Consider the following 27,844-nt stretch of genomic DNA (forward strand, 5'->3'; position numbering starts at 1 on the left):
GAGCCAGAGGGTGGAAGTCGGGGTGGCGGGAGGCGGCCGGCGGCCCCGTGTGCTTGTTTTCCAGGGCGGGAGGCCAGGGGTTGCTCCCGTCTTCCCTTCCCCTCCGGTCTTGCTGGCAGGAGGCTGGGCGCTCAGCTGACAGTCACGGGGAAGGCATTAGCAAAGCAAAGGGGAGTTTCCTCGCCCTATTGCGAGAGAAGACAAGGTGCTTTCCCCTGGCCCTCTCCTCCTGCAACCCTTCCCCACGTCCCCACATCGCCCATGGGAGAAGCCGGCACAGCCTGGGGGTCCCCCACCATCCACAAGCACAGCGGGGAGAAAAACCAGCCCTGCACCGAGCGCTCGCCCATCTCCCTCTGCCATTAAACCCACCAGATCCGCTGGCGGCCAGCAACCGGTGTCCCCGTCCCCTGGTCCCTGCCCCAGCAACCGTGCGCACCCGTGGCTGCCACGGGGATGCTCAGAGGACCACCCGCCGGTCCAGCTGCTCTGCCCGCCCGGCTCGCTGGTGTCGTGCTTCCAGGTGCTTGTTTTGGACCTTCTCAAAGTGTTGCAGCAGTTCCGTGTAGTCGATGTTGGAGGCTGATGCCCTCTTGAAGCTGGCGCTCGGTTTGGTGCTGTCCCTGCAGGGATGGAGCAGAGAGTGAGGGCAGGAAAGGGCAGGAGATGGCTGTACCCAGGGCATCCATCACAGGCAGCACCAAGTGCTTGTCCTGAAGAAGCTGAGCCCAGCACATCCTAGTGATGCTGGTGCCCCATGAAACACCCCCAAAGACCCATCTCCCTCCCCCAGAGGCATGAGATGGAGCCCAAGAAGTCCTGGGACAAGAGAGAGGGGACAAGGGACATTTTCCTCAGCACCCTGGCCCCCGGAGGGGCGGTTTAATCCCTGCAGCATGGATACTCCCCTCCCCGTCCCAACCCATTCCAGCCAAAAGCAGCAAGACTGGCCAGAAAGGATGCCAGCACCACGTGCCTCGGTTTCCCTGCCTGGTTTTACGAGCAAGCAAAAAATATCCATGTGCTATGGCACAGAGGAGGGCTGGTGGCGGTGGGGACAGCTCCAGCGGATGAGCACCCACAGCTGGAGCCCTGGGGAGCCCACAGATGGGGCTTTTAGTTTTCGTCCCCCGGAGCTGTCCCCATGTAAGGCGGAGGGGACACACCAGCCATGGGATGTCCATCGGGTGACAGGGGGGAGCCCACAGAAGGATAGCAGGCGGCTCTCAAGGCCCCGGCGTCCCCCCAGGGAGGGGGCAGCTGGGGCTGGCCTGTTATGAAAGCCGGCTTCGGTGTTTGAAGGAATGTAGGTCAGAGTTAATCAGATGCTCAGGCCGTCTGACAGCTCCGGTTGCTTGAAAAAAACCCGCTGCCGGGGTTAGAAGGGGGGAAAAAAGGAGGGGAGAAGCACGTGCAGCCCCCGCCTCCGCCCCCCCAATTAAAATCAGTGCCGGGTTGTGGGTACGAGCTCAGTGCCGGAGGCCAGGAGGGATAAAAGCCAGCCCAGGGGAGCAGTTAAAAGCCAAGGAGTGGTGGCAGTGGGGGGTTAATTCAGAAACCTGCCCATCTTGGGAGCTCTTCTTTTTGTTCCCAGGGCTTTGCAGAGGCAGACCCAGCGTTATCATCAACGCCCGCCCCAGCTCATTAGCTGAGGGCTGGAGAGCAAATCCCACCACCGGTGTTTTAATGAGCGGTACCCCTGGGCTGGGAGCACGAGGATTTCGGCTGGTCCCCAGGGAGATGCTGCCCTTGGACATCACTGCTCATGGCTCCCCGAAGGCCAGGGGTGGGGAGGCAGCAGCTAGCCCCAGGCGTGCACGGGTGTCAGGGTCCTTTTGGGTGCCGTGAAGGCTGGCTGGGCTGCAGGGGAGATGCTTTGGGAGCACCCCCGGCTGCCGGAGTCTTTCTCCATAAACCTCCTTCCCAGCTCTGCTCGTTTCCATAGCGACCCCACAAGTGAAATTTTCCATCCCGGATGCCAAATGCCTGTGGATGAGGCACAGCCCTCCCAGGGTTACCAAATATAGACACAACCCCCCCCTCCGCCCCAAGCCAACGCTCTCGGCCACGGGGCAAGGAGCAGCCGTGGCCGCAAAGGAGCTGGGGGGGTGAAAGGCAGAGCATGGGGCTGAGTCTGGGATCGCGGGGATGCTCGGCCATGGCCCGGGGAGGATGATGTCGGGGTCCGTCCCCACAGCACTTACGCAGTCTGCATGAGCTCAGGGTTGGGCACGCACTGGAGGCGGTGGGAGAGGAGCTGGAAGGCACTGCTCTGGGGCAGCAGCATCAGCAGGCCATAGAGAGCCTTGATCAGGTAGGGGTTGTTCTTCACATCCAGCAGCTGCAGGCGAAGATCTGGAAGAGGAGAGCAAGAGGATGGGGAGGCGAGTAAAATGCATTTCACCTCCAGCAGGTTCCTCCCAACCCCTCTGATGGTCCTGGGGAGGCTGGCACCAGCACCCGCATGGCACCAGCAGCCTCTCCCCTTCTATTAACTCATCCATCTTTGTGTCCCTCACAGGCCAGAAGCCCCTCTCCTTGCCACAGCCCCCAGCTGCCAGCCAGAGAAGGGGGCAGCGGCTCCCCAGTCTCCCATCCCTGCTACCGCTCATCCCTGAGTCCGTCCATGCTGTCTGCCTGAGGACACATGTGCAACATGAGATTGCTCCTCAGCTTCTGCAGAATTAGCAGAAATACCCACCCTGAGGTATCCCATGTCAGGAAGGCTGGGTGACACCATCCTGGGGACCCTCTGGTGCGGAAGGGATCCTCTCTGCTCAGCCCTGATGGTGTTGGGCCTCGGCATTGCTCAGCAGAGGGGAAACCACCCTCCTGCTCCATCCCTCATGGTGCTTGTGGCTGGAAGGGTCTTTTGGAGCCCTACAGATAACTGAGGTCTCTCCTGGGGCAGCCCAGGGGATGGGGCAAGAGGTCCCTGCCCCAGCATCTCACCTCCTGCTTGCCACTAGCACCTCTGGTGTCTCCCAGTGAAGGGAGCCAGGCCCAGGGAAGCTGCTCAATGGGGTACATGTCTGTCCCCTACCCCGAGACTCAGAGATTAAGGCGAGCCCAGTGGGGAACCCTCAAGGAATAATTTGGGGCTGTGGAAAACAACAACAGACACGTGGGTGCCTCACACGGTGGGAGAGTCATCCTCAGGATGAAGCACAGGGTTCCATGGAAGGCAGTGTGACTGAGGGACAGCCCACATCTCCATTGCCCAGCTGCTCTAACCCTCTTTCCCCCAGATATTCTCCAGCCCTGGACCTATATAGGGCCCCCCCTCAAAGTCCTTTCCAGGACATTTCCCAACACCCTCAATGCCCAGCTCCACCTCCAGGGAGAAGGAGCCCAGGGGCAACCAAATGCCATCACGAGAAATCCCCCGCAGCCACAGGTCACCCTGCCACGTTCTGCCCCACCACCACCAGCCTGGCTCCCACTGCCACGTTCCCGAGCCCCTGGCCAGGCCCTGGCTGCGTTACCCAACTGGGGGGGACCCACACTGCTGGGGCTGGGAGGCCAGATCTGGATAGAGTAGCCGCTCTGTTTTTTAGGGCTTAATTCTCCATTTCCAGAAAAAAACACCTTTTTTCTTGCTAAGGGTCCCAGCAGCACCCACGATACCACCCTGTGCATCCAAGGGCAGCACACATGGCTCCCCTCATCTGACACCCTACCCGCACCCTGCCCCCCCATCATTCCCCCATCCCTTTGTTTCGTGCCAACTTTGCTCGCTCCCTTAACCTATATCTGGGGGGCAAGCTGCCCCCCTCCCTGGTGCTGCCAGCGCACCCGTTCCCAGCGGGCAGCTCCAGTGCTGGGCAAACCTCCCGGCAAGAAGTCTCATAACTTCTGCTCTATTTATTCGTGCGGCGGCTGCCGCTTGCGATGAAGGAGTGGGGAGGGGGACGAGCCTGGGGTGGGGGAGCACCGCGCGTCGCCCCTTCCCCACGCAGGGTTTTCTCCTTACATGTGAATATGGGGCACTCGATGAGCTGCACCAGCTTGTCCACCTCGGTGAGGAAATCCACGGTGACCTCCAGATCCCCGCTGGATGTGGCCGTTAAGGATGTTACTTTGGAAAAGGGTGGCCCGGCAGCAGCAGACGGCTCGCCCGGGTGATGCCTGGAGTAGACTGTGGCTCTGCCAAACTATGCCTGCATCCCCGGCTCCTGCGGGAAGTGAGCAGGCAGGGCTGAAAGGTCTGCAGGGCGGCCAAGGGATGATGACAGGAAACAGGACAAGCAGGCAGGGATGGGGGAAAAGGCAGGCTGCCCAAAAAGCCAGCAGCTTGCCTAGCTAGAGAGCAGGCAGGAAGATGGTGCAAGGGAGGGTGCTTGCTTTTACCCCCCTGGCCCACGGGGATGGCATGGAAGCGATGCTGAGCACTCCCATCCCCCAGGAGAAATGCCGGCGCGCACCAGGAAGGCAACCGGAGCGCGTTATTAAGCTTTCTCGTATGGAAAGCTACTCAGGGAGGCTCGGGGTTTGCCGGCACATGAAAGTAATCATTCTGCTGCAGGCAGATGGTGAGCTCACCGGGAACCACACTGTGCCGAGTGCTGCCCGCTCCTCATCGGGCCAGGAGGCCAAAGCCTTCATCTTCCTGGGAGGAAGAGGATGCTGAGGAGCCTCCCCTCCCGGGCAGGAGAAGGTCAGGGCTCAGCCAGCACATGCCTTCCTCTTTTTACACCACAAAAAATCAGGACGACACAAGGGGAAGGGAGCTGGCGCGCGCCCAGCACTGGCCACCCTGCCCTCCCATTGTGGGGACGCCGCCCCGGTAATGATGGGCTGCGGGCAGGAGGCTGGGCCGGCCCGCAGGGTGACCTTCGTGCTCACAGAGGGACCAGGGACCAGCCCGGGCACCGGCCTCGCAGAAAACCCTCAAAGGATACAATTTCTGGATGAGGTCGTACGCATGCTTGTAGTTCTGGGTAAGGAAGCAGAGGGACACGGTTGTCACTGGGTTATGACACCAGGACCGGTACAGGCAGCAGAACAGGTTACGGCTTTCCTGGGGAAAGAGTGAGCCATTGGGGTCGGGTCACCTGCGGGACCAAGGACACGGCACAGAGAGCCCCGGGTCCCTGACAGCAACCCGTCAGGCTGGCAAGTGCCACCGAGACACGAAGGGACGTTTCTGGACCCACCATGTCCACCTGGCACTGGCATGAGCCCACCAGCCTTGGGAGATGGAGACCAGGTGGGCTTGGGGTGGCAGCATGATGGGGTGGCCCTCAGGGGTGCTGCATCCACTGCAGGACAAGGGGCTGGAGGACAGCCGCTGTCCCACCCAAGGGGATACCACTGCATTGCTGGCCTTCAGCATGAGGAGGAGCAAAAGTGTTCCTCCCTCTCCCCGCCTTGCTTGGATGTCACTGGTACTGGTGGCAGCTGCTTGGCAAACCCCACGGGCGCGTTCCAGGCGGGGACAGCTGAGGGACCGGGGGGCTCTGCTCTCGCTGTCCTCTGTCCCCTGTCCCGTGTCGGGGTGGAGGGTGGGAGATGGCAGCTGCTCGAAGGCTCGGGGAGTCAATTCCCATCCCGGGGCAGAAAAGCAAGAGTTGTGCATGTCCTCCAAGCCCCCCTCAACTCCTCAAGAGTGGAGGAACAAAGGGGCCGCCCTGGGTGCCCCAGCTCCAGCCCTGGGACCTGCCAGGTGGGGACAGAGCAGCAAGACATGTCCCCAGGTGGCTGTCAGGTCCTCCCCACCCCCATTATGTCCCCCAGCAGCTGAGCCTGCTCCTGCTGCCCATACCGGGGTCTTCAGGTCCTTGAGTTGGTTCCTCAGCTGGAAAAGCTCGGAGGATGTCAGCAGGATGGTGTTCAGGGTGTGCACCATGGTAGAGGCGAACTTGAGGTCCTCTTCCCGAAGCAGTATGTCTGCCATGGAGTGGAAGATGTTTTCTGCGTTCAGAAGTAGACAAAGCTGCCTGCGTATCACAGAGGAGAGAAACCGGAGCAGAAGGATGGTTAATGAGCGCAGCCGAGACTCTGACCTGAGCCTGCACATCACCCCCTTCCTACAGAGAGGACCAGGGTGACAGATATGGGTGCACCAGAGGTTGGGTGAGTACGGTGGCACCAGAAGAGAGATGCTGTGGGGCAATACCAGGCCGTGCATTTGGAGGGTGCAGCTATTCACACTAGGGCAAGGCCAAAAAAACCAGCTGAGCTAAGACACACCCCCAGTCGTGCTGCTCTGGGACCTCACCAGCACTCACCACTGTGGCTTGTTGCCACCTCAAGCCTTCCAGTGACTTTCCTCAAGAGGTTTCAGCCTTGCTTTCCACCCTGACAACTGCAGGGAGCGTGCAGCAGTGTGGTTACAGATAGCACGTGATGACTCGGTTAGACCAGTATCCCCCAGCACCAGTGAACTGGTAGGACAAACCGCTCCCTCCCAGCACTGTGCAAGTCGGGAGTCCTGGAGACAGAGGCTGCCTTTCCTCTACAACCCTCCTTTCCCCCAGTAACCTGCCCCGTTGCTCTTTGAACTCCTCCACACTCCAGCTCCCAGGAAATCCGGTGCCAAAGGGCATTGGAGCTCTGGCCGGTGAAACTGGAAGATGCCTCTGCTCCACTGGACAACCCACCGGTAGCACTCTCCCCAAAACATGGCATAGCCAGCGCCACGGCCCATTCTGATATGCCTAGCTAGGCCCGTCGGGTCACGGCAGGAATGTTCTGCTTAACAAACCTTGGGGCATTCTCAAGGTTTTCAACATTTTAGACCAGAGACCAAAAACCAGTTTTTTTTTTTTTTTTCTTCTGTGTTTGTTTGGATTTGGGGATTTCCTGTTTTTCTCCGGGCTCCTGCCTTCTTGGGCGGTTTGTCTGAGGACACCTGAAACGCTGCCCAGCACCAGCTCAGCTCTACAGTGCCTGTATCAGGGAGACCCAGGGGAGCCCACCCAGCTTCTCCTGAAACTGGGATGCTCCCCGGGTCCCCATATCTCCGCCACAGGCTGATGGGGAACCTCAGCACTGGGGGAGATGCTGCCATCCCCCAGAGCTCCTCTGGTTTCCCCAACTCTTACCAAGCACCATTCCCCACCAGATAATCTCAGCTGGCAACCGAATCCCCCCCTGGAGGCATCTCAGAAGGGTTTAGGAGGCAAAACAAGGAGGACCTGCTTTGGCGGCTGGGTGGGAGGCATTTGCTAGCTGCTCGGTTTGGCTGGGAGGTGGGAGGCGCACCTAAACTCCCCCTCCGCCCCAGTCACGTTTTCACTTCCTGGGGTGAGGGAGAGGAAGGAGGTGAGTTTCCAGCCCCTGTCCCTGCACAAAAGGACTGATGGAAGACTATATGGCTATAGGAAGATACCAAAGACCATACCCTAAAGCCTGGTGGTTTAGGGACACAGGAGGCAGATGGGGAATGAAGAAACGGATTTTGCCTCCTCAACACATGGAGGAAGAAACCCCTCACCTTCCTCCTACCTCCTCATCCTGCCAAGCAACCCATCCCCTCTTCACCCAGACCCAGCTCCTCTCCATCAGCAGTTCCCGCATCCCGCGTGGCCGCCGCCAGACAATGAGATGCTCTGTGCGGGCTTTTACGTAACCCAACCCAGCAATCGCCCTGGACCCAGTTAAAATGGAATGGGCCGTGATAAATAAGCTCATTTATCCCAATTATTCTTACGTAACTGGCTGCATTCATGGGGATGAAAACGCTTCCCCGCTTGGACGCAGGCTGGCTGGAGGAGGGAAAGCGATGGGAAAGCGAAGCATCGAGGGAGGGAAGGGGAAGGCAGAGGTTTTTAGTCCAGCCTGATGGAGCCAAAAGCAAATCAATAGCTCAGCATTGCAGGCAGGATCCAGTCATCACCAGCTGTGGCAAAGGAAGCCCAGCCTGGGCAGGTCCAAGCCCAGCACAGGAGTGAGCCGGCTCCATCCTACGCTTCTCCAGGACGAGGGGATAACTGGATGCCCCATCCTTGCCAAGCTTCTTCCAGCAGCCGTGCTGGGCACTCAGGACTATGAAGCGGGATGATTTACTGTGCCCAAAGAGAGGACGGGTCCTCCAGGGACAAACACTGGGATAGTTTTACCCCCAGTTGCAAAGTGCCTGGTATGCTGGTACAGCCAGAGACTAGCTCTTCTGCTCGTGGCTGGCAGGGAGCCGGTGTTTTACACCTTCCAGCCAGAAAGGCTAAGAAAAGAGCTCAAACAAGCTCAGCCAAATCAAAACCAGCACCGGCGAGCATTGAGGGCAGTTCAGTGACCTCCGAAGCTGCCCTTGTCCACCCATGGCAAGGATGCTGGTCGGGTTCCCCCCCTCTGCTGCTCCTCAATGGAAAAGGAGGGCTCTTGCTTTCCATAAATAGGAGCTCTGACATTTGGCTGGCTAATGCCGCGCTCCCAGCGAGCAGGGGGCTGAACGCGAGCCGCTTTCTAATTTCAGGCCTGGTTTAGATTAGCGGGGAAGGGTTGGGTTTGTTCCCCCTCCTTTCAGTGGCACTGGAAAACTGGAAACCATTGGGGTGTTAAAGGAGCAGCCGTGCAGAGTCCGTGGCCCCCTCTTCGAAGCTGTGTCACCCCCCGTGGATCCTGCCCCACCTGAGCACCATCCCCTCCAGCTGTCCCCAGGCTCTCTGGGAACCACCAGCAGAATGAGTTTGCCAGTGCTCAGCAGCCTCCCCTGATGCAACCAGAGACCCCCGAACTACCCCCCGCCGAAGCCCCTTGGTCAGCACATCCCAAAAGTGGTCCCCAAAGGAGGGGACAACTGGCTGACCACGCAGCTGCTGGCCTCGGTGACAGCAGCCAGCAGCTGAGCCCAACCGACAGCGCTGGGCGGCTGCTGGTGGGATGGGAGGGGGTCCCCCAGAGCCGATCCCCTGGGAGGCTTCAATGGCACGAGGGGAACGCGAGGCTGGCTGGGAGGAGGCAGGGGATGGGGCTGTACAGGGGACAGGTGGCTTCAAACTAAGCAGGCAGCAGCCGAGATGCTGGAGGGACGGCTGTGGCAGGGGACGGGGCAGAGGGGACAGTGAGTGGGAGCCATACCCCTTATATGTACCCCAGACATACACACCCCATAAATACGTATCTCCCCCAGATATATACATCCTATAAATATGTATATATATACACACCCCTTAAATATATATAGCCTACAAATATATACACCCCATAAATATAAATATATACACCCCAGCTGTAAGACTTCAAACCCCAGTTACTAACAGGGCTGGCTGTGGCTCACCCATCCATCCACCTGCCCACGCTTTGATGCGACGATGGAAGGAACCAGCTAATCCCCCCTAGTGCATCATCCCAGGAAGATGCCTCTCCCCGGGCCTCTCCCTGTATCTCCACGGGTGACACATGCATCCCCTTGCCCGTTCCCTTGCCCACAGGGACCCAGCAAGTCCCCAGGGAGCTCCCGGCGTGGCAGAGGAGGGGAAGAAGCATCCCTGGGGAGGCAGCAGCCGCAGAGCATCACCGCACCGTTAGGCAGCCGTTGGTGCAGGCACACCGCCGTGATAATGAAGTGCGGTATTTAGGCCATTAAAATTTAACTCCTTAAATTAAAAGGGTTATTCAAGCCTTTCCAATGGAGCCAAGGAACGTGGCTGCGGGCAGATGGGAGGCAGCGCCTGCCTGCAGCATGGCAATGGGGGACACCCCCTCCCTGCCCATTGCCTCAGATGGGGCTGAGCCGTGGCGGGGCTCCCAAGGGACCCAGTGGGTCACCTCCAGCCCCTGCCACGAGGACAGGACCCTGCCCTTCCCCTAGCCTAAAGGACCCCTCGGTGAGACAATGCTGGCCAAGGGAAGAGCCATGGAGGTCACCATGAGCTTTGCATTGCTTTGCCACCCCAGGGTCCCCTCGCGTCCCTGAGCTGCGCCCTGGTTGCACCCCATTAAGCATCACAGCCCCCCCTGATTCAGCGGTCACCGAGTCGCCAGCGCAGCGATGTCAATCGTGACGAATTCCCATCATGCTAACGATCGGTGGGGCGGGATGGGGTAGCCATGTATGGGGGCAAGCCGAAAGCCCCAGGGCAGGGAGCTGCTGCGGGGCCGTGTGCCGGAGCCCAGGGGACGTCAGAGCGATGGGGCAGCTTCAGAGCCACATCTCCAATTAAGGGCAAGCCCCGGCATCCCTCCCAGCCCTCTTGCTTTGATAGCTCGATGCCTGGAAACCCAGCTAATCTAAACATCATCGTTTCAGGGAGCTGTCGCAGCTCCCATCCCACCCGCTCACCCCTTTAACCGCTTCAGCCCCGTCCCCTGCCCCGAGCCACCACGCAGGAATGGAGTGGTGGAGGGTTGGGGCAGCCTGATGCTTGCTTGAAGGGGGTGAGAGTTTGCTTCTCCATAAAATTAAAAAAGGAAAACAACACAGATGAAATCCAGCCCCGCTGCAGATGGAGACACCGTCCTCTCCGCTGGGACCTGCAGGGAGCCACGGCAGGGAGAGCTGCTGGCCCCCCTCCTGTCACCCGGCCATGCTGAGCACCGTCCTGCTGTGTTCAATTAAACAGGTGCTTCTTCATTAAGCACCAGCGATTTGCTTTATTAGCTCTGGGCATACACGGGGCCCCAGCAGGGAGAGGATTGTGTCTCGTTCCACTTCCAGCAACTGGGACAGAGCCCGAGTTGGGGAAGGAGCTGGCCGAGGTTGGGGGGAGTGATGGTCTGAGGGGCTCTGCCCTGCTTTTCAGCTTGCAGGGCCAGACCACCGCCTCTCGTGCGGCTGTGAGGAGGGCAGAGCCCCTCCATCCTGCCTCCCCACCTCCTCTTCCTCCACTCCCTTCCTCTCTCCTCCCCAAGGCTTTCTGCCACCCTTCCTCCCTGTGCCAGGTTCCCCGTGAGATGCCCTGGCTCGATCCGACTGCCCGGGGGGACCCGCAGCCCCTGCGATGCCCAGCCCAGCCCTGTCCCCCTGAAATCCTCCTGCCAGGAAAAGCAGCATCCCCAGCCCAGCCCAGCAGCAAGGATCTGTTAGGAATGTGCAGAGGAAGCACAGATAAAATTAGGACGGGAAGGGGAGAGGGAGAAGAAAGCGGGGAAGGCAGAAGGATGCCTTTCCCCTGTCTTTCCCCACCACAGCGGTGAAGAAAATCCCAGTCCTCCATTTTTCTCCTGCCCATTGCTGAATCCAGGCTCCAGAGCTGCTCCTCCGGGCAAGGGAAACCATGGCAACCCCGGCAGCTCCCGCTTTCAAAATTCATAGCGTTTAATGTAAGGGATTGTGAAGGGTTTGGGAAGGTTAGGAGCAGTGGGGCTCCTTCTGCAGGAGACAGGGCTGGGGAGGAGAGGAACCCTCTGCCTGCTCCATCTCCTCTCTCCCAGCCATCCGTTCCCATCTCAAAGCATGCCTTCGCTGGCAGGTTTCCTGAACGAGCTCAGGACCTTGTCAAGAGACAGAGAGGACCCAGTGGGGTCTGTCTCCTGGGGATGGGCTTGCAGGCACTGAGATGGAGCAAGATATATGGCAGAGCATCAGCATTTGCTGGGCGTAGGAAGCTGTAAAGTACAACCCGGCCTAAGAAAGCCCTGGAGAGCACGGACAAGTCCTTGGGAAGGTCAGCTCTGGAGCCAGGAGCTGTCATGACTCGCCCCAGGTAAGCAAAGAGCCTGCTTGAGCCAGGAAGACAACGTGAGCAAAACCAGGACTAATGCCTCCTTCTTCACGTGGCTTTTGGACTCTTCTTGATGTCCTGATGCTCAGGTCCTGCTCTTTGAGACATCAGGTCAGCCAGGAACAGGAGCATCGGATCAAAAGAAGCCCATCAGCAGGATGGGTGAGGGCATTTGGGGGAGACCTAGTTTAATGTGCAACAAAGCCTGAACTTTCTTTTTAACCTCACCAGCCCCAGTTTCTCGTGGTCGTTATCGAGTTCTCCCGGGAGACTCAGTGAAAGCCAGGGACCAGAGATGTGCAGATCTGGGGAGGAGACGTATGGATCTCGGGAAGCTGGAGATGTGATGCCTTCACTTGAAAAGGGAAAGGTGCAGAGTGTTTCACTGCAAACAAGAAAACCCTCCCACGAAGCGTCTGCTTGGCAGAAGCTGTCAGCATGACAACTGCTGAAGGAGCCGTGATGCCAGCTCAGCGCCGAGCTGGGGCCGTCTCAGCCGTAAGGCGCTCCCCAGGGATCCCCAGGAACGCCCAGAGCAACCCAGGGTGATCCCCGAGAGGAGCACAGTGCCTCCTTTCTTGCAGCACAAATGTACATTAGTATTTCAGACCAGCTTCAGCTGGCGAAACAGCATCTTGGTCCTGCAGAGCCTCAGCCCTCAGCTTCTGCTCCTCGTGATGCTCTCCTCGACACTGGTCCCTGTCACAGCTGGCAGGATGGCTTCCCCACTGCCAACCTGCCTACCAAAGCTGTGAGTCACCTGGGCACGTCCACCTTGACTCATGATGAACCCAGCCTTGTTCCCACCTTGGACATTGGCTGCCTGGAGAACAGCACCCTTCAAAGAAGTCACCTTCAGTTTATAAAGCAGATATCCAACACCTCTGGGCACTTACATGATCAGTGAAATACCCACAGCTCCATACCAAACAGGAGGGGGAAACAGGACTGTACCAAGGAGAAGGAAGAATTTCTTCAGAAGAAGTTTCTTCAAACTTCTTCAGTGTCTTCCTCTGATCATCTTCAGCACAGAAGGTGATCAACCGCTAATATCCTCTGGGCTGGGCCAGAAGCTAAAAGGTAACTAAATTTGGAAACTCTATGGTCCACTCAGCCCAAGGCATTGCCCAACTCTTACATGTAACACAGATGAATGTGGTAACTCCTCCAAGGGGAAGCCCACATCCAGCACCAGATTCCAGCTGCTCAAGTTAGTGTGTCCCAGAAGTTTCCTTGAGGAAAGCTTACGGTGACCGACGGATAAAGCTATCCTGCCCGCAGATGTGCAGTCACTGATGACCTGCAAAGCTTACAAGATGCTGCAGGAACATCTGAGCATCTACAGGAGGCTTACCGGGAAAACAGGCAGCTCTCCCCCTCTGAACCTTGCAGGAAAGCAAAAAATAATGCCCCGAGGTGTTTCTTCTCCAACTTTTAAACCTGCCGATGACTCAATGGCAAAACGGACAGCAAATGCAAGTCTCACCCTGGGCTCCTGGGGCTTCAAGCCCCAGGCAGGAGGCACAGGCAGCAGCGTTACAGCATGTGCCCGGTAGGGCTGAAACTCTGGCTGTAAGAGCAGAAACCCTGGCTCCAGCCTACCTCCCCAGCTGAGGGGAATGACTCACATTCAACCAAGCCCTCCAGAACCTGACCCCAGAGCAGGACTTACACTGGGCAGCGATGTTTTCAGGCAAGCATCCTCTCTTTTCAAGGGAAGGGTAGGGGCTGGCTGGGAAGGGGGGGGAAGATGCGTAAAGCAGCAGCAGATCCTTCCTTTGAGACGTACGCTTCCCTTTCAAGCTGACAGCTGTGGCCTAATTTTCAAGAAAACTGACAAGCGCCTTATTTCTCCCCCTATAATTTCTCTTCACTGCAAATAAAATAGGTTAAAGGAGCGGGCACAAAGCTGTGACAACAGGAGCTGGGAGAGGCTGATCCAGTTCGGGGCATGCACAGCTTGCAGAGAGATGGGAGCTGTGGTCCCTGCACTCACCCCTTTCCCTTCCCTCCCCATCATTTTGCTTTAAGATGAAGAAATAAAAGTGCTTTTGCTCCTAGAAGTGTGGCCAAGCAGCAGGCTGCTGTCCTAGAGGTGGATGAGCCTTTGCATCGCCCCTGTAGGGAAGGCAAATTTGGGGGGAGATGGTCTGGCTGGGCATCCCCAGACCTCCGAAAGTGGAGGGACTGGCTGGAGGTGGAGTACATCAGGAATATGCTGCATGTTTGAGGGTGAAGCTTTCCACAAGGAAAGAAAAAGGACTGGAAGGAGGTGGCAGCAGGTGGGGACTCATCAGCTCAGCTCGGGGGCAAGCATGCCCCAGGGTGGGAGATGAAGCTGCCTCATCTCTTCTGCCAACATCTCAACTTGGACCCACTGCTGACTTTTGCCTCACTTTGCTTGAGCAAACTGGCTGTATTTTCCTTGATAGGCTCCAATCGATGTACAGACACATTCAAGGCAGTGCTAATCCTTGTGTGGCTTTGGGGAGAAGGGACAGAAGGAGCAGGAGGAGTGGGGACACTCGAGCACATCCTAGAGCTCAGGGAAGGAGGTGCCTGCAAGTAACTCAGCAAGCCCAGCCACGCTCTGGACTCAAGAGTGTCAGCTAAAAAAATACCCGCATTTATGCTGTGGTTTAGATGTCCCAGATGTTATTTTGGCTTTACTGATGGGCTTGCCTCCATGCCTGCTGCTTCTCACTGCCTTTCAGCATCTTGGGGTGGATCCCGATGCCCGCCTTGCCTTTGGAGCTGGGATCCCTGGAGGGATCCCAAGGGGGGATGCGACCTGACGAGCCTCACTGCCCCTAACCCTCTAAGGCCCATAGATGTGCAAGAGGAGAGCGGCTGGATGGTCCCTGCTGTACCAGCACCCTATGCTACAAGGGGTCCTGCTCCAGGTGCAGCTGAGCACTGAGAGCAGCTCATGCACCGAGGGGAAGGAGCACCAAAGGAAAGGAGCTCCAACCAGGGTGGCTTTTACACAGCTCCACACTTTCAGTGGGGATATGAAGATGTCCCATTCCAGGACATCTTATCCCAGCATATCTCATCCTGGGAGCAGAGTGATCAGCCGGACCCGTTGGCAAGAGCTACAGAGCCTGCAGCTGGAGTGAGCTCTTCCCAGGGCAACATCCAGCCTCGAGCATCCGCCTTTGATGGAAACCTGCAGCAAAGTGAGATTGTGGGAAGTGCTGGAACATCCTCGCCCGCCTGCTGCTTGCGCCTGCAATTGGTGGGCGGCGCGTGACGAGGGAGGGCTGCGTGCCCGTCGCTGGCGGAGAGCGATGGGCTGTGAGATGCTTGAAAGCAGCCAGGAATGGAAAAAAATCCCTTGATGAGAGCAGCAGGAGGCAAAACACTCAGCCCTGCCTTGATGTTTTTAACCGAGTGTGCCCTGTGCCTTGGGGATAATCCTGAGCAAGATCCCCTGTAAGAGAGATGGGGGGAAAATGCCATTATTCAGCCTCTCCTAGACTCCCTGTCCTGGCTTTTCCCTCCATGGAGATGAATAAACCAAGATGTCCCATTGCAGAGCAAGAGAAGGAAACTCCACCAGAACCCCCAAGCCCCAATGGATGGGATCAGACGGGTTAATTTAGCAGCTACCGGCAAAAACCACCCCCCTTGCCTGCAACAACTGCTGTCTCCCCACGATGAGGGTCCTCACCCCATCGGCCAGGCAGGGAAAATTTGGGAGACACCTTGGAAGCTGCTTGTGCTGAAGCCCCGCGCCGGGGAACGTGATGGTTAGCAAGCGTCAGCTGTGGGCTCCTCTTCCCGCCGCCCAGCCCACCTTTTCCTGGCTCCCCCCTTCCTCAGCTTGCTTTTCCAGAGCGCTCTTGCTGGGATCCCAAGGAAAGTGCTGGGAGAGAGCAAATATTCCTCCCTGGGGACCTGCCCTTTGAAGGAACTTGGCCATTTTGGGAGGATTTTCCTCCCCTACGCACACTTCCCCTTCCTCCCCTCCACCCTCTCGCTGACCTGCATTAGTCCCAGCCCACTCCAGCGCTGCCGCTCACATGTGTTTCCCATTTTTCTACAGAAAAACCCATCAAATCTTTCCAGGCAGCTCCGAATACAGCCGGTCCCGGAGCAGCTTCAGCGGGTAGGACAGCAAACTCATCCCCAGGGGCTGGTCCCCTCTCCAGCTCCTCCAGCCCCCATGGCTCAGTGGAGGCATCTCCTGTCCTTCTCTGGAGGGTCCAGCCCCAGGAGGGGGCTGGCAGGAGCTGGCTCGGCTCCTGCTATCCCAGCAGGGATAATCTTTAGGCAGAGCAACCAGGCTCCTCCATTGTGAAGGTCACACTGCTGATGGCTCCCAGTGCATTGCAATTCTAGATCCAACCTCTAGCCTAGGGGAAATTGGTTTTTTTTTCCCCTTCAGCTCCTGCTCCATGGGGCTGCAGAGGGTATCAGAGAGCCCAGCATGATGCCCTATAGCCTCGGTGAATTAAAACCTCATTAAGCATGTCCTCCTTTGGCCTTGCAGAGCCTGTTGTATGATGTAAAATAGGCAGTTTGAGAGCTGAGGGTTTTTGAAGGTACAGCGGGGTTGCCGGCTTCCACCCCAATTCACATCAAAGCCCAAGAGGAGCCCGTGCCCGGCTGGGGCAGTGGGAGACATGTAAAAGTGGAGCCTGGATGTCCCCACACCACTAAAACACCACTCCAGAACTCTGGCCATGGGCTTTCCCATGGCTGGGTGGAGGCAGAGCCGGGGAGAAGAGATTTTAGGGAGCAGGCAGGGATTAAAGGTAGGCCCAGAGGAACGAGCTGGAGATAAGTGAGGAGAAGCCCGCAGACCTGGGGATGCTCCATCACCCCATGCCTGGCTGGGGGCTTGGGTGGGAGGAAGCCCCACTTTCTGCTTTGCAAAAGGGCAGAAAAAAAAAATAAAAAGCTTTCTCTGGTTCCTCCTTTCTGCAAGGCACGAGGAGGGGGATGGAGAGTGCACAGTTCATTAAAGCAGAAGGGCAGGCGGCCAGCGAGCATCCTGGCAGGCAGAGCAGTGTATTTTCGCAGGCTCGCTGCCTCCCGACACAGAAGCTTCCCTTGTAGCACTCACAGCTGTTTGGATTTTACCCGAGTTCATATCACAGTTTATCAAAGGGGCTGCATTTCTTTTTTCCTTTTTTTTTTTTTTTTTTTTTTCCCCCCACTTTGCTGAGTACAAGCTGAACGGTTCCCGCAAAAACAAATGCAGGTTTTGTTCTGCAGTGCGGCAGCCTGGAGGGCAGGAGAGAGAAAGAGGCGACATGCGTTCCCCCCCCAGCCCCGATTCACTTGCTGGTGGGGCAGAGGGATTTTCATGGCATGGGTTTGGCAATGGGAGCTGGAGGGGGCATGGTGGCATCAGCACACCTGAAGGAAGGAGGAGCAGGAGGGGATCCTGCATCCCAGCGCAGGGAGTGTCCAGCTTGTCGGGAGGTATTGAGATGTTTGGCCAACACGCTGTGTGCGTCCAGGGGAGCTCAAGAGCACTCAGGCCTGGGAGAAGAGGAAAATTTTGGTTACCCCCAGCTCTTGAGCCTTCCTCGGCGAGGGGTGGGTGATGGGCTGGGAGGTGGGACAGCGAGGCAGGAGGAAAGGATGAGGTTAAGGATGGGGTGGGAGGGCCAAGATAGGGCAGGGGGACAGTGAATCACTGCAGGATGGTGGCATCCTGGGGCTTCAGCATCCCCTTACCACCAAAGCAGACACCCACCAGCTCTGTACAGCATCCCCAGCATATCCCTCACTATCCGAGCCTGCGGCTAAACCCCCATTCCACTCCCTCCCCTGAGCCCTCCTCACTGGGATGCTGGCGGGCCGCCCTTCCCTTCCCACCCGCTCCAGACGGAGACCATGGCCCTGGGAATGCTAGGCAGGCCGAGCAAAAAGTGATTTAACATGCTCCTCACTGCCTGCCTGCCAAGAGCATCAGATGTCTGTGCTCCACAGGACATGCTGGCCCTCTGCTCCCCCACTTCTCCGATTCCCCATCCCAGTTAGCAGGTTCAAACCCACTTTGCTTCTTTTGCCCTACTTTTGGGAGAGAAAGGGACATCGCATGGTCAGCCCCAGCCTCTCTCAGAGGCAGAAAAGTCCCCTCCCTGCCCAAAAAGAGGGGACTGGCCACCCCAGCCCCACGCCAAGGCCAACATCATAAAGCCCTTCCTGCACCCAACGTAACGTGCCAGTGTTTGTCCCCAGCTCTGCCCTCTTTGCTATCCAGCTCTCTGCTGACATCATCCTGGCAGGACTTAGACACCTCAAGGGAAAGGCAGGATTTCCAGCCAGGTGAACTTTACTGGTCTGCAGGAGCCATAAACCCATGGTCCCATCACGAGACCTGGGATTTTCCAGCTCCCCAGCTAATGCCATAAATTGGACAAATAACCTTATCTGCTCCAGCCTATATCTCCCCGAGTGGATGGAGAACCAACCCACTGTCCTAGCCAACCCCCACGGGGTTCAAGCATCCCCCCAAAAGCCAAGGACCATCCCAGTCAAATGGCTGAGCCCTGCCGGGTGCATCATGCAGGAGGTGGCTGAAAAGTTGCCCCAGGGCCCCTTCCATGCAACTTAACCTCAGAAAACGCCCTGTGAGAAGGTGCTAGGCAGTGGGGAGATTTATTTAATGGCTCTATAAAACAAGCTGAGACAACCCCTGCGTGTGGGCCCCTGCCTGGGGAGCAAAGCGCTGACTCAGGCATCCTCTCGTGCCCCAGAGTGTCACTGCTCGGCGAGAAAATGGCCTCTCTGGGCTTAAAAGTTAAGCCTTTCACTTCAAAGCATCCGCACACAACACGCATGGGGAAGTCTCCAGTCACTCGAGCACATCCTGTACCCCCGAGGGTTCATTTGCTGTCCTGGCAAGGTACATCAGCCACGAATGCCTGAGCTGCTCCACCTCAGAGAGCAGCAAAAAGGCAGCTGCTTTGGTGCTAGGCTCAGCTTAGCAAGCTAAACCAGCTCCCAGAGCTCAGACAGACCCCGGGACAGCGTGGGGGTTGCACAATCGGCCCTGAGGAGGGACGAGGCAGGGAGAAGATGGCTCCTTCCAAGGGCACCAAGCTGCTAAGGCAGCCAGCCCTATCCTCAAGCCATGCTCTGAGCGGCAACACTAACATCCATGGGGTAGGGCTTAGCCTCTCACTTAATCCCCCCATCCCATGGCGCTGGTACCAACATGCAAGTGTTAAATCCAGCCCATAAATCTCAGTGTGGGCTGAAAACCTCGGTGTCGCTCCGCTGCCTGCCTCCTGACCGGCTGAGCAGCTTTTCCTCCACAGGGTTCCTGCCCGGAGGACGGCCGTGCTGCTCCAAGGAGCCATGTGATGCTTTGGAAGCTCCTCCGCATTTTTCTGCTGCTCCAAGCCATCGTCGGGAGGCCAGCAGCTGAATGTGAATATTTGCTTCTTGCTTAAGGGCTCCGCTGAGTCCAGGACGGCCACGTGCCAGCTAGGGCAGATAGCTCCCAATTAGCAAGAAGGCTGGAAGGTCTCGGGTCTGCTCATCAAGGTGAGAGGTAACACTGAGTGACAGGTGATGCTCCTGCCTCTGACAGCCCTTTGGGAGCCACCTTTGAGTGCAATCATGCCTGGCTCGAGAGGAGAAGGCAGTGCTTTGAATTCTGAGTTTCAAAGGTGGAATAACTTTACTGGCTTCCAGCCTAAAAAAAGTCACAAGTGGAAGTGAGAGAGATCAACCCCCAAAGGAAACCCCCATCTGCTGTGATGCAGAAAACTGATGCCAAGCCAAAAAAAGTCCTTGGAAGAGACCATGGGAACAGGTTTGCCACCTCTCCAATTCCTCAAGGGGAGAGGGGTGGAAAATGCGAGATGGCTTTTCTCCCCAGGAGATGGCAATGGGTAGGCGACCATCCTGGTTTTCTCTGGAGGACTCTGCGTGATTCATACCACTGGAGCCCCCTCGGCACATCCCTTCACAAAGAGGGTCCCTCTCCCAGGCGTTCATGAGGCATCTAAGCAGCTTTCAGGAGCCCTGAAGAGCGTTTTCCTGGATGTTGCCCTTCCCTTCTCCTCCTGCCGGGCCTCAGCCCGGCATGTGAGCTGTGCCATGGCTGTAGGCTCTCCCTCCGTGAGGTCCCCTTGGGTGGTGGCACGGATGAGGCATCACACCATGGCTTGATCTGGTGATGCCATGGTGGGTCCCACTGCGGAAGGTGGCAGACCAAGAAGGGCACCTCCAAGGGCACCTCTTGGATGCAGCAGCAGCACTGGCAGATGGACCATGGGCCAGTGCTGGGTTATCCCCCAGCCCGGTGGTCCCAGGCAAGGGAGAAGAAATGATCTGGGTTCTTCCTTATGAACAACAGAAGCTTTTGGAGCTGTTTGTCTGTTATTTTAAAGGCAATTTCTGTTTCCATTTAGCTCCAGTCTGTCTTCTCTGGCAAACCATCTCGAGATACCCAGCCTGGGACCAGGGTCACCGATGGTGAGACCACCCATCACAGCGCCCACCTCTGCCCGGGAGGGCTGTGGGTGCTTCTCCCACCCATCTCCCAGCAGCAGGCTGGCACCAGAGCAGCTCTGCATGGCTTGGGGACCACATGTCCCTACAGAACAAGAGACCTTCCCACCTCCATGGGCTCCTGCAGAGATCCCTGCTCAAAACACACTCCCGTCCTCAGGCACGTGACTTACCATAACCTCTGCCTCCAGGACTCTGAGGACATATCAGGAGAGAGACTAAAGTCCTTTTGGAGCCAGCAACCAGGCATGAACAAGCCTGAGCTGGGTTAGAAAATAAACTACATTTTACCATAGTAGACCCTCCGCCTGACCTCACGGACCTTCGAACTTGCCCACTGGCAACGTGACACAGAAAATTGTTGCGCTGTGCTTCAACAAAAGCCCTGTCCCCCATTTCCCCTTCCCCTGAGCACGCATCCTTCAGCTGGAAATCATTGCCTAACCTTAACAGGTCTATTTTTCTTCCCTGTTTTGCCACTCCCAGGCTGGCCAGCAGTAGAAATGGGCAGCGGTGGTCCCGAAGGGGAGGGGAAGATGATGGGTACAAAGGGAGCAAAGGGCTTGTGCCAGCAGTGGGGGAAGACCACACTTCAGCACACACTGTCCCGGTCTCTCAAGCATCCCCCTTATGCTTTCCAGCTCAGGATGAAACATCACCAGCATCTCCCAAGTCAAACATGAGGCTGGCTTCTAACCCTGCTGCGCAAAACAGCTGAGCTGGCTTGGGGACAGGGGAGGGATGTAACGTGGGAACGCGCATACGGCTTCAATTTGAAAAGCGGCTAAAAATAGCACCACGAGGCTCCCACGTTCATTGGGTCTCTCCGGCAAGAGATCAATCTTTTTGGAAAAGTGCTGTAAAAGTTTTCCTTCTCTATTCCCATCTTGCTTTTTCAGGAGTCAACAGAGATGTAGTTAACAGCAGCACTTCAACCTCCCTCAGTAGGTTTCAGAGTTGATCACTAGTACCTGAGGGCATGGCTCATCCCTCCCAGAACCACCACTTTGGCTTCAGACCTGTATCTACCCCGTGTGAGCTACAACGTGACTTGACAAAGGACAGAGTAATTTTTTTTTCGCTTTACCAGATTTTTTGGGGCATGAGTCACTGTAAAAAGCCCCGGCTTGCGGAGCTGCTGCAAGCCGGTCCCACCACACTGCTGGCTGGCTGCTGGGAAAGCTGGGCCCGCCAGCCAAGGCTCATCCTGCCAGAGCCGGAGGGAAAAATATGAGGTGGCCACAATACATAAGAGCTTTTAAATGGGACCCTGCCCAGGCTCACTATTGCTCTAATTGCCCTGCTCCTTTAACAAGGAATAGGGCCGCTTCCCCTGCCAAGGGCTGCTCAAATCAGGGGCTGTGCTGATCAGGGAGAAAAGAGGGGACACTACGAGCGGGATATTGTCTCTGCCCTATTCTTAGATCCCCATATGACTAAACCCAACATTTCCAGATTCCTATCAGAAGCAAAAACCCCATAAGCTCAACTAGATTTGTTTTTTGGGGGGGAAATATAATATGTTACATTAAAATTTAATGCAAGTGGGGGGAAACCTCTGAAATCCTTGCCCTGCAGCCCAAACAGCGGCTGCAACCCTGCCCTGCCCATGTTTCATCATTTTTTGCAACCTGCCATGCTTCACCTTGACATTCATCGCTCACAGGATGAATCTAGCGGCAACTTTTCGGCACACTCTCGGGCTGCCCAAAGACTTCGGCACAAACTGCTGTCCAGCCAGGTACAACTCAACACCCGGCTCAGCTTAGCAGATTTTGAGAGCTCTGCGTGCTTTGCTTTCCAATCACAGTGAGGAGACCCCCCCCCCGTCAGTACCTCATGCACTCCTCTGCCTTCGGAGAGGCAGCCCTCTTCTCCCATGGGAGCATGGCTTGGGTTTCTTGCCCTCCCCATGTTCATTTTGATGCCACCTCCCTGAAAGGAAGGGAGGAAAACCCAGGGTCCTGCCCCCTCCTCCCACCAATCTCCTTACCAATTTCTCCACCTTGCCTCGACTATTAAGCCCATTATTTCCCAGCGAGCTGAGGAATTGGTGTCCCTTGCCCCAGATCCCATTGCATTAAAGATGATGTCCTGCCAACTGCCACGACGCTTGGCTTTCCAGCCTCCGCCGCAGCTCCTTAAAAAGCCAAAGCAAAACCTACCAACTCTGTGCATTGAAGCACACAGCTTTGGGGGATGAGGCTTTTGCTGGGCGAGCATCTCACTGAGCTGGGTGGAGGGATTCACTTGACTTGGCAACCCGAGCACAAGCCTGTCTTCATGCTCCAGCTGGTCTAGTTGTTTCTTAACGAAACAGGCTCTGACAATGCTATTTAATAAGGAGCTACTTTGCCTCCGGGGACGGGAGCGAGAAATATGGTGCCTCAACATGTGAAAGGCAAGTCCCGTTTGCTCTGAAACCGTCTGCCGGTGAGCGAGGGAGGCTTGTAGAAATGGTTTTGACTCTGAGGGAGCCCGGTACTTGGGCTGCTTGACCCCGTCATCCCTGTCCCACCCTGCCTGGGGGGTGCTCGGGGCCTTTGGCGAGGCTGGTTGGGTGCTCTGACCTGATGATGAAGGCTCCTCTGGTCTCCAGGAGTTTCCGTTCGCTGCTGAAGCGCTTGAGCAGGTTGATCATGAACTTGTAGAAGTAGGAGTTCATGGTGGGGGTGGAGGGCGAGCACTCCAAGCCTTTCATACCTGGGGAGGCAGGAGAAGGGGAAAGCCAATTAGAACAGCTGGCGCCTTCCTGCCAAAGCAGTCTCCATCAGAGCACAGACACCCAAAATACGGTCGCAGCACTCGGCAGAGGAGGGTTGGGGCACGACAAGATTTCCAAGTCTCATATAACCACATCTACTTGTTTCAAGCAGACCCAGCCCTGCCGCAGCTCTCTCCATCCCAGGGGAAAGCGTCTTGTGGGGGTCCTAGCCCGTGAAGCAGCGTGCAGGGAGGAAACGGGCTTTTTGGCAGATCATCCCGGAGCTGTTCAGCTTCAGTGGCTGATAGAAGGGGTGCCTGAGGCTCTAAATCAAGAGGCAATCCCATCTCCTCAGATATGGCATGTACACTCATCCCCAAAAAACAAATCGCTGGTGGATTGAAGAGCCTTTAATCCAGCCCCACATGCCACAGATGCCCTGAGCCCAGTGTGTACGTAGTGGCAGACACACACGTTCAGCCCTGGGTCATGGCACGACCACTGGTTTACCTTGGTGATGGGATTTCTCGGGAGCAGGAGCCACTTGATGCAACAATGTCACATATGTGCCCTGGGGCTAGCACAAAGTACTGGTCAAACCACAACAGAGGTCCAAGCTTAGAGACTGTACCAAAAAAAATCGTTTTTTTTTCTTTGTTCTCTGTTGGCAAAAAACCTTTATAACAGAAGAAGCTGAAGGTTAGGGAAGGGGGACTGGCACGAAGGAGCAGTGGTCCCTCCAGCCTGGAGCACCCCTGCTTCTGGAGCACCTCCCGGGTCGGGGCACAAACCCACTTGCTGCTTCTGCAGCAGCCAGTTTCTGCCCAGAATGCAAACAAGGCTTCATGTTAAGGCAGCAGCTATCACAGATCACATTTATAAGTCTCAAAGGCAGAAAATTAAGGGTAACGAGAGTGGCTGGAAGGGTGCGGGAAGTGCCCCGGCCGGAGGGAAGGGGGAGGGTGTGAAAGCAGGAGGGTGGAAGCAAAGAGAGGAGAGATGGCAAGAAGAGATGGTGTGCTCAGGAGAGCCTAGATGTGCTCCAACAGACCCAGACCCAACGCACTCCAGGCTTGCAAGGCTCTTTTGTGTTTTATCTTTAGGCATTTTGCTTGGGGCTGGAGGATTTCTAGCGGTACAGGGAAGGCATGCTCTGCACCCTCCTGTCACGCAGGGCACCGGGAGCTGGAAGCCTCTGCTCACAGCCTCTGCCAAGCGGCCAGCATCCCCCTCTGCACCTCTCAGGGCCATAAATTCACTCTTGATGGGCTCCTATTACTTGTTTAACAGCAAACGGTGCTCCAGGTTGTAAGGTACATGGGCTGCTGCGACAGCCACTTGGTAAGATGTCTAACTTGGTCTGAGACTATTTGCAGGGTGGGTATCTCCCAGCTCAGGGTACACAGACAGCATTAGAAAAAATATCCCATCAAATTCATGAGTGCAGGGAGCTGGCAGGTAAAGATTGCTTTTCCCACAGCAAAACTGCAGGGGAGATGGTTTATTTAGCAGGATGGCACTCAAAGTAAATGTTTGGAGAGTGTTTTAAAGGTGACTTTGCAACAAGGGGAGCTCTCTCCCTTAATTTCTCCTTTGGAAAGACCATATCTAACCATGGTAAGGATGGAAGCCAGCACACATGAGCACCCCAAGGCTATTCCCCCTGTCCTGAGAACAGCCAGTATTTCCGTCAGATCGTTGAAGAAAACCTGAAGAGTTTGATTTATGTATGTTGTCTGCTTCTACTGAGACTCTGCATCTTTAACTGGCTGTTCCATGCTCTGCTATCAAGCCGCCAAAGACAAGGAAAGCTGATGGAAAAGCCACCAGGCTGTTTTCCACCCTGCCTGTCCCAGCGATACACAGAGATGCAGACATGGGCTCAAACAGGACAGCTTCCCCGGGCTTGGATTTAGCATCTGAGAGAACATATGCAGCCAAAGAAAAAGGAAAATGAAAGACGAGGGCATCTGGACCAGAACCTGGTGTCTACTCCCTGCTAGAATCGTGTGTTCACCCTCCCTTGGTGCATCTGAAACCCCAAACCAGGCTTTGAAGCAGGCATCTCCCAGAGCACAAGTGTTCGCTGTAGCATCGTGTTTCTCCTCAGCTGCGGGGAAGATGATCTGGGCAAAAAAAATAGGATCTAGCTGAGCTGATACGCTCCAAAACAACGGTGCATTTGTTTGAAGGCAGGGAGTACCCAGCGTGAAAATACAGCCGTGCCCCATGCGTCGTCACTACAGCTGCTCAGCGCTGCTCAAAAGCGGGTTGAGAAGAGACATGGTCTGGACAAGGCAACATGGAGAAGCTCTGCCTTCCCACAGTGCCTGCCCGGGGCTCAGCCTCACATCTCCCAGCCTGTACCATGGGCAGAGCCTCAAAAGCAAGCACTGGTTTTCTTTCTGGTGGAAAGGGGAAGTGAAAAGCAGATGGAAACCATCTTTCAAAGCTGCAAAAGTGGTATTTTTTTTTCCATTTTGTCAGCAGTGCTGAGGCATCCAAACCAGAGCTGTGCTGCAACCCAAGAGCTAGCAGCAGGCAGGACATCACACCTTCATCCCCACCAGCTAGGAATGCCCCAGCATTGTAGCTTATCCATGGGAAGGTCTGATCTTGAAGTGTCTCCCTTCTCAAGACCCCAAAAATCAGCTCTCTGACCCCCCGCAGCGTCAAGGACGGTACTGCTGCCAGGGCTGGTCTCTCTGGGCAGCAGCACAGGCAGCCGTTCCTGTCCAGTGCTCCCTCCGCACAGCAAAGCCAGCTTTGTACCTTACCACCACCTTGCATGCCTTCCAGTGACAGCCAAACCATTACATATCCTAAAACACATCCCAAGGGAAAAACAGGAGGTGGCAGCAATTTTTCTTCTCCCTGAAAGGTCCAGGGCTCCTGTTGCTGGGGTGCCAGCAGTGACATGCACAGGACAAAGCTCAGGAGCCCTGTGGCTGGGAATGCCAGTGCAAGACAGACCAGCCAGAAGTACCCTCAGCTCCACATTCCCGAGGTGGTGCAGCATCTCCCGCATCTCAGACTGGAGACTCAGAAGGACCTGCTGGGTCAGCTGAGTATCCAAAAGCCAGAATTGCCTTGGAGATCACATCCCAGCTGCAACCTGCAGGACGATCAACCTCCAGCCTCCAGTCCTGCCATCTTCTTCCATCAACTTGCTCCTGAACCTCCAACCCTCCTGCCCAGCCTGGGAGCAAGGGAGCTGGGAGCAAGGAGGGACTGGGACACCGACATGGTGAAAACAAGTCTTAGCCCTGGCTTTTTTAGGAGAGAAGAGTGTGATGTGACAGTCTGCATGCCCCAGAGAGCAGCTCCATCATCCTTTGCCACTGATACATTTGAGACTGAACTCAAAAGGGGTCATTTCTCCATCCCTTGCCCACCTGGTGCCCAGCAGCTACACCTGCATGTCCCTAAGGAAGACTTCCACCACGGCATGCTGTGCCGGAGCAGCCTTCCCAAGCGCTCTCCAGGGGTAATGCTGGGGGTGAGAAACCAGTGTGTAGGAGTCTCCCAGACTGCAAAAGGCTCAACCAAATCTCAGCTGGAGTTTAAAAGGGCAACACTTCTTCCAAGCAGGCAAAACATTTCTCTTGCAAAACCTCCCAATCCCCCAAACTTCCTGATTGCTCTGTGTTTACAGGATGTCTAAGAAGCGGCTGGCACCTTGTTTGCCATCGTGTAACCCTTCCCGGCGCAGCCCGGAACTCAACTCGCCGCCCTGCGGGTTACAGCTCAGCGCAGTGGCATCCTCGGCTCGACAGAACCGTAGGAGCAGCTTGTCAAGTCTTTCTACGAAGCACGAGAGACAAGCAGAGAGAAGTGTTAAGAAAACTGTGGCTTAATTAATTGAAGCTTGCACCTCTCCCCCTTTCCTCAAAGCGAGACTTTGCAGATCCGTAACCTGCCAGATAGGCTGTTAATGTACCCGGAGCGGGGCTGGTGGCACGTCACAGCTCTGCTGCCTTTTTTTTTTTATCTGGCATGGAGGATGGAGCTGGAATAAGGATCCCTGCTCAGAGAAATGACGAAACTCAGCCTAGAGATCCACTGTAATAGGATCAAATGGGAATTTTGGGCCCACTGGAACATCAGAGCAGTGCAACAAGAGTTGGTAGAAACAGGCTATGAAAGGCACATGGAAATTGCAGCTCCATGGCCGAAATAAGTCTGCACCAGCCAGCCAGCCTGGACCCTTTTCAATGACTACAGCAACCTCCTGCATCCCAGGATCCTTTTCCAAGGCAAGCTTTGCAGCCTGGGGTAAAGTGAGGGACACGCGTGGGCTTCTTGGATCACCTAAGCCAGCACCAGCATCTGTCCCCCCTTGCCCCCACCCATGGGCTTGAGCGGAGCACGGCAAATGGCTGCCGAAACCCCCGGTGCATCCCCAAGCGTTTACCGGCAGTTCATGCCGTTCCCATTGCTTGCGTGGCCATGCTATAAATCAACCAAGACAGGCAATTAGGGATCTATATTAAGGCCCTTATAAATATATATTGTATAGCAGGCTGGAACATTCAGGCCGTCTGGCTGCTTGATGGGCTGAGCTGTCTCGAGACCTACAGTGGCCAAGGTGTCCCCAGATTGCTCTGGGGGGGCCTGGCAGACTCAGACACAAACTTGGCTTTTCCTACCTTGGCCACAAAGTGCCGAACTTCACCCTGGCATAAAACGCAACTTCCACTAATTTACCATAATTGGTTTCAAACTGGCCTTAATTAAAACCGGTGCAGACTTGCTTAACTCCATTTAAACCAAATTTAAATAAGATTGGACCAGAATTGATTCCTTTCCGAAGCAAGCTAAAGCTGGGTAAGCTGTTTAAAGAGTATCCACAAGGGTATTTGCAGTGGTTTAGCTAAAATGATTTACCGCAATCCTTAATTGAAGCAATTTCAGCTCGGATATAGGGAGGGCAAGCTAAGAGCTGGCGGGGCCAAGCATCCTTCCCACCCGAGCGCCTTCCCCAGGGCATCACGTTTCCAGCTCAGCCCAGAGAAGGATCTCCCTTGGCTCCTCCGAGAGCAGTCGGGATAAA

The 27,844-nt window shown here is 56.1% G+C and overlaps 1 protein-coding gene across 1 annotated transcript in view; it reads right to left on the reverse strand.

Annotated features, from left to right (window-relative positions):
* Window positions 1–437: 437 nt before the first annotated feature.
* The window catches only part of VAC14 (VAC14 component of PIKFYVE complex), a 65,150-nt gene continuing 37,743 nt past the window's right edge, over window positions 438–27,844 (reverse strand). Inside the window, exons 14-19 of the mRNA XM_075040413.1 lie at window positions 22,658–22,790; window positions 5,765–5,939; window positions 4,902–5,020; window positions 3,974–4,053; window positions 2,205–2,355; window positions 438–623 (exon numbers count right to left, since the gene is read on the reverse strand). Coding sequence (XP_074896514.1) covers window positions 461–623; window positions 2,205–2,355; window positions 3,974–4,053; window positions 4,902–5,020; window positions 5,765–5,939; window positions 22,658–22,790 — 821 coding nt within the window. The 3' untranslated portion in view covers window positions 438–460. The remainder of the gene's footprint in view (window positions 624–2,204; window positions 2,356–3,973; window positions 4,054–4,901; window positions 5,021–5,764; window positions 5,940–22,657; window positions 22,791–27,844) is intronic.

Source organism: Buteo buteo, chromosome 11 (assembly GCF_964188355.1).
Source record: "Buteo buteo chromosome 11, bButBut1.hap1.1, whole genome shotgun sequence".
NCBI lineage: Eukaryota > Metazoa > Chordata > Aves > Accipitriformes > Accipitridae > Buteo > Buteo buteo.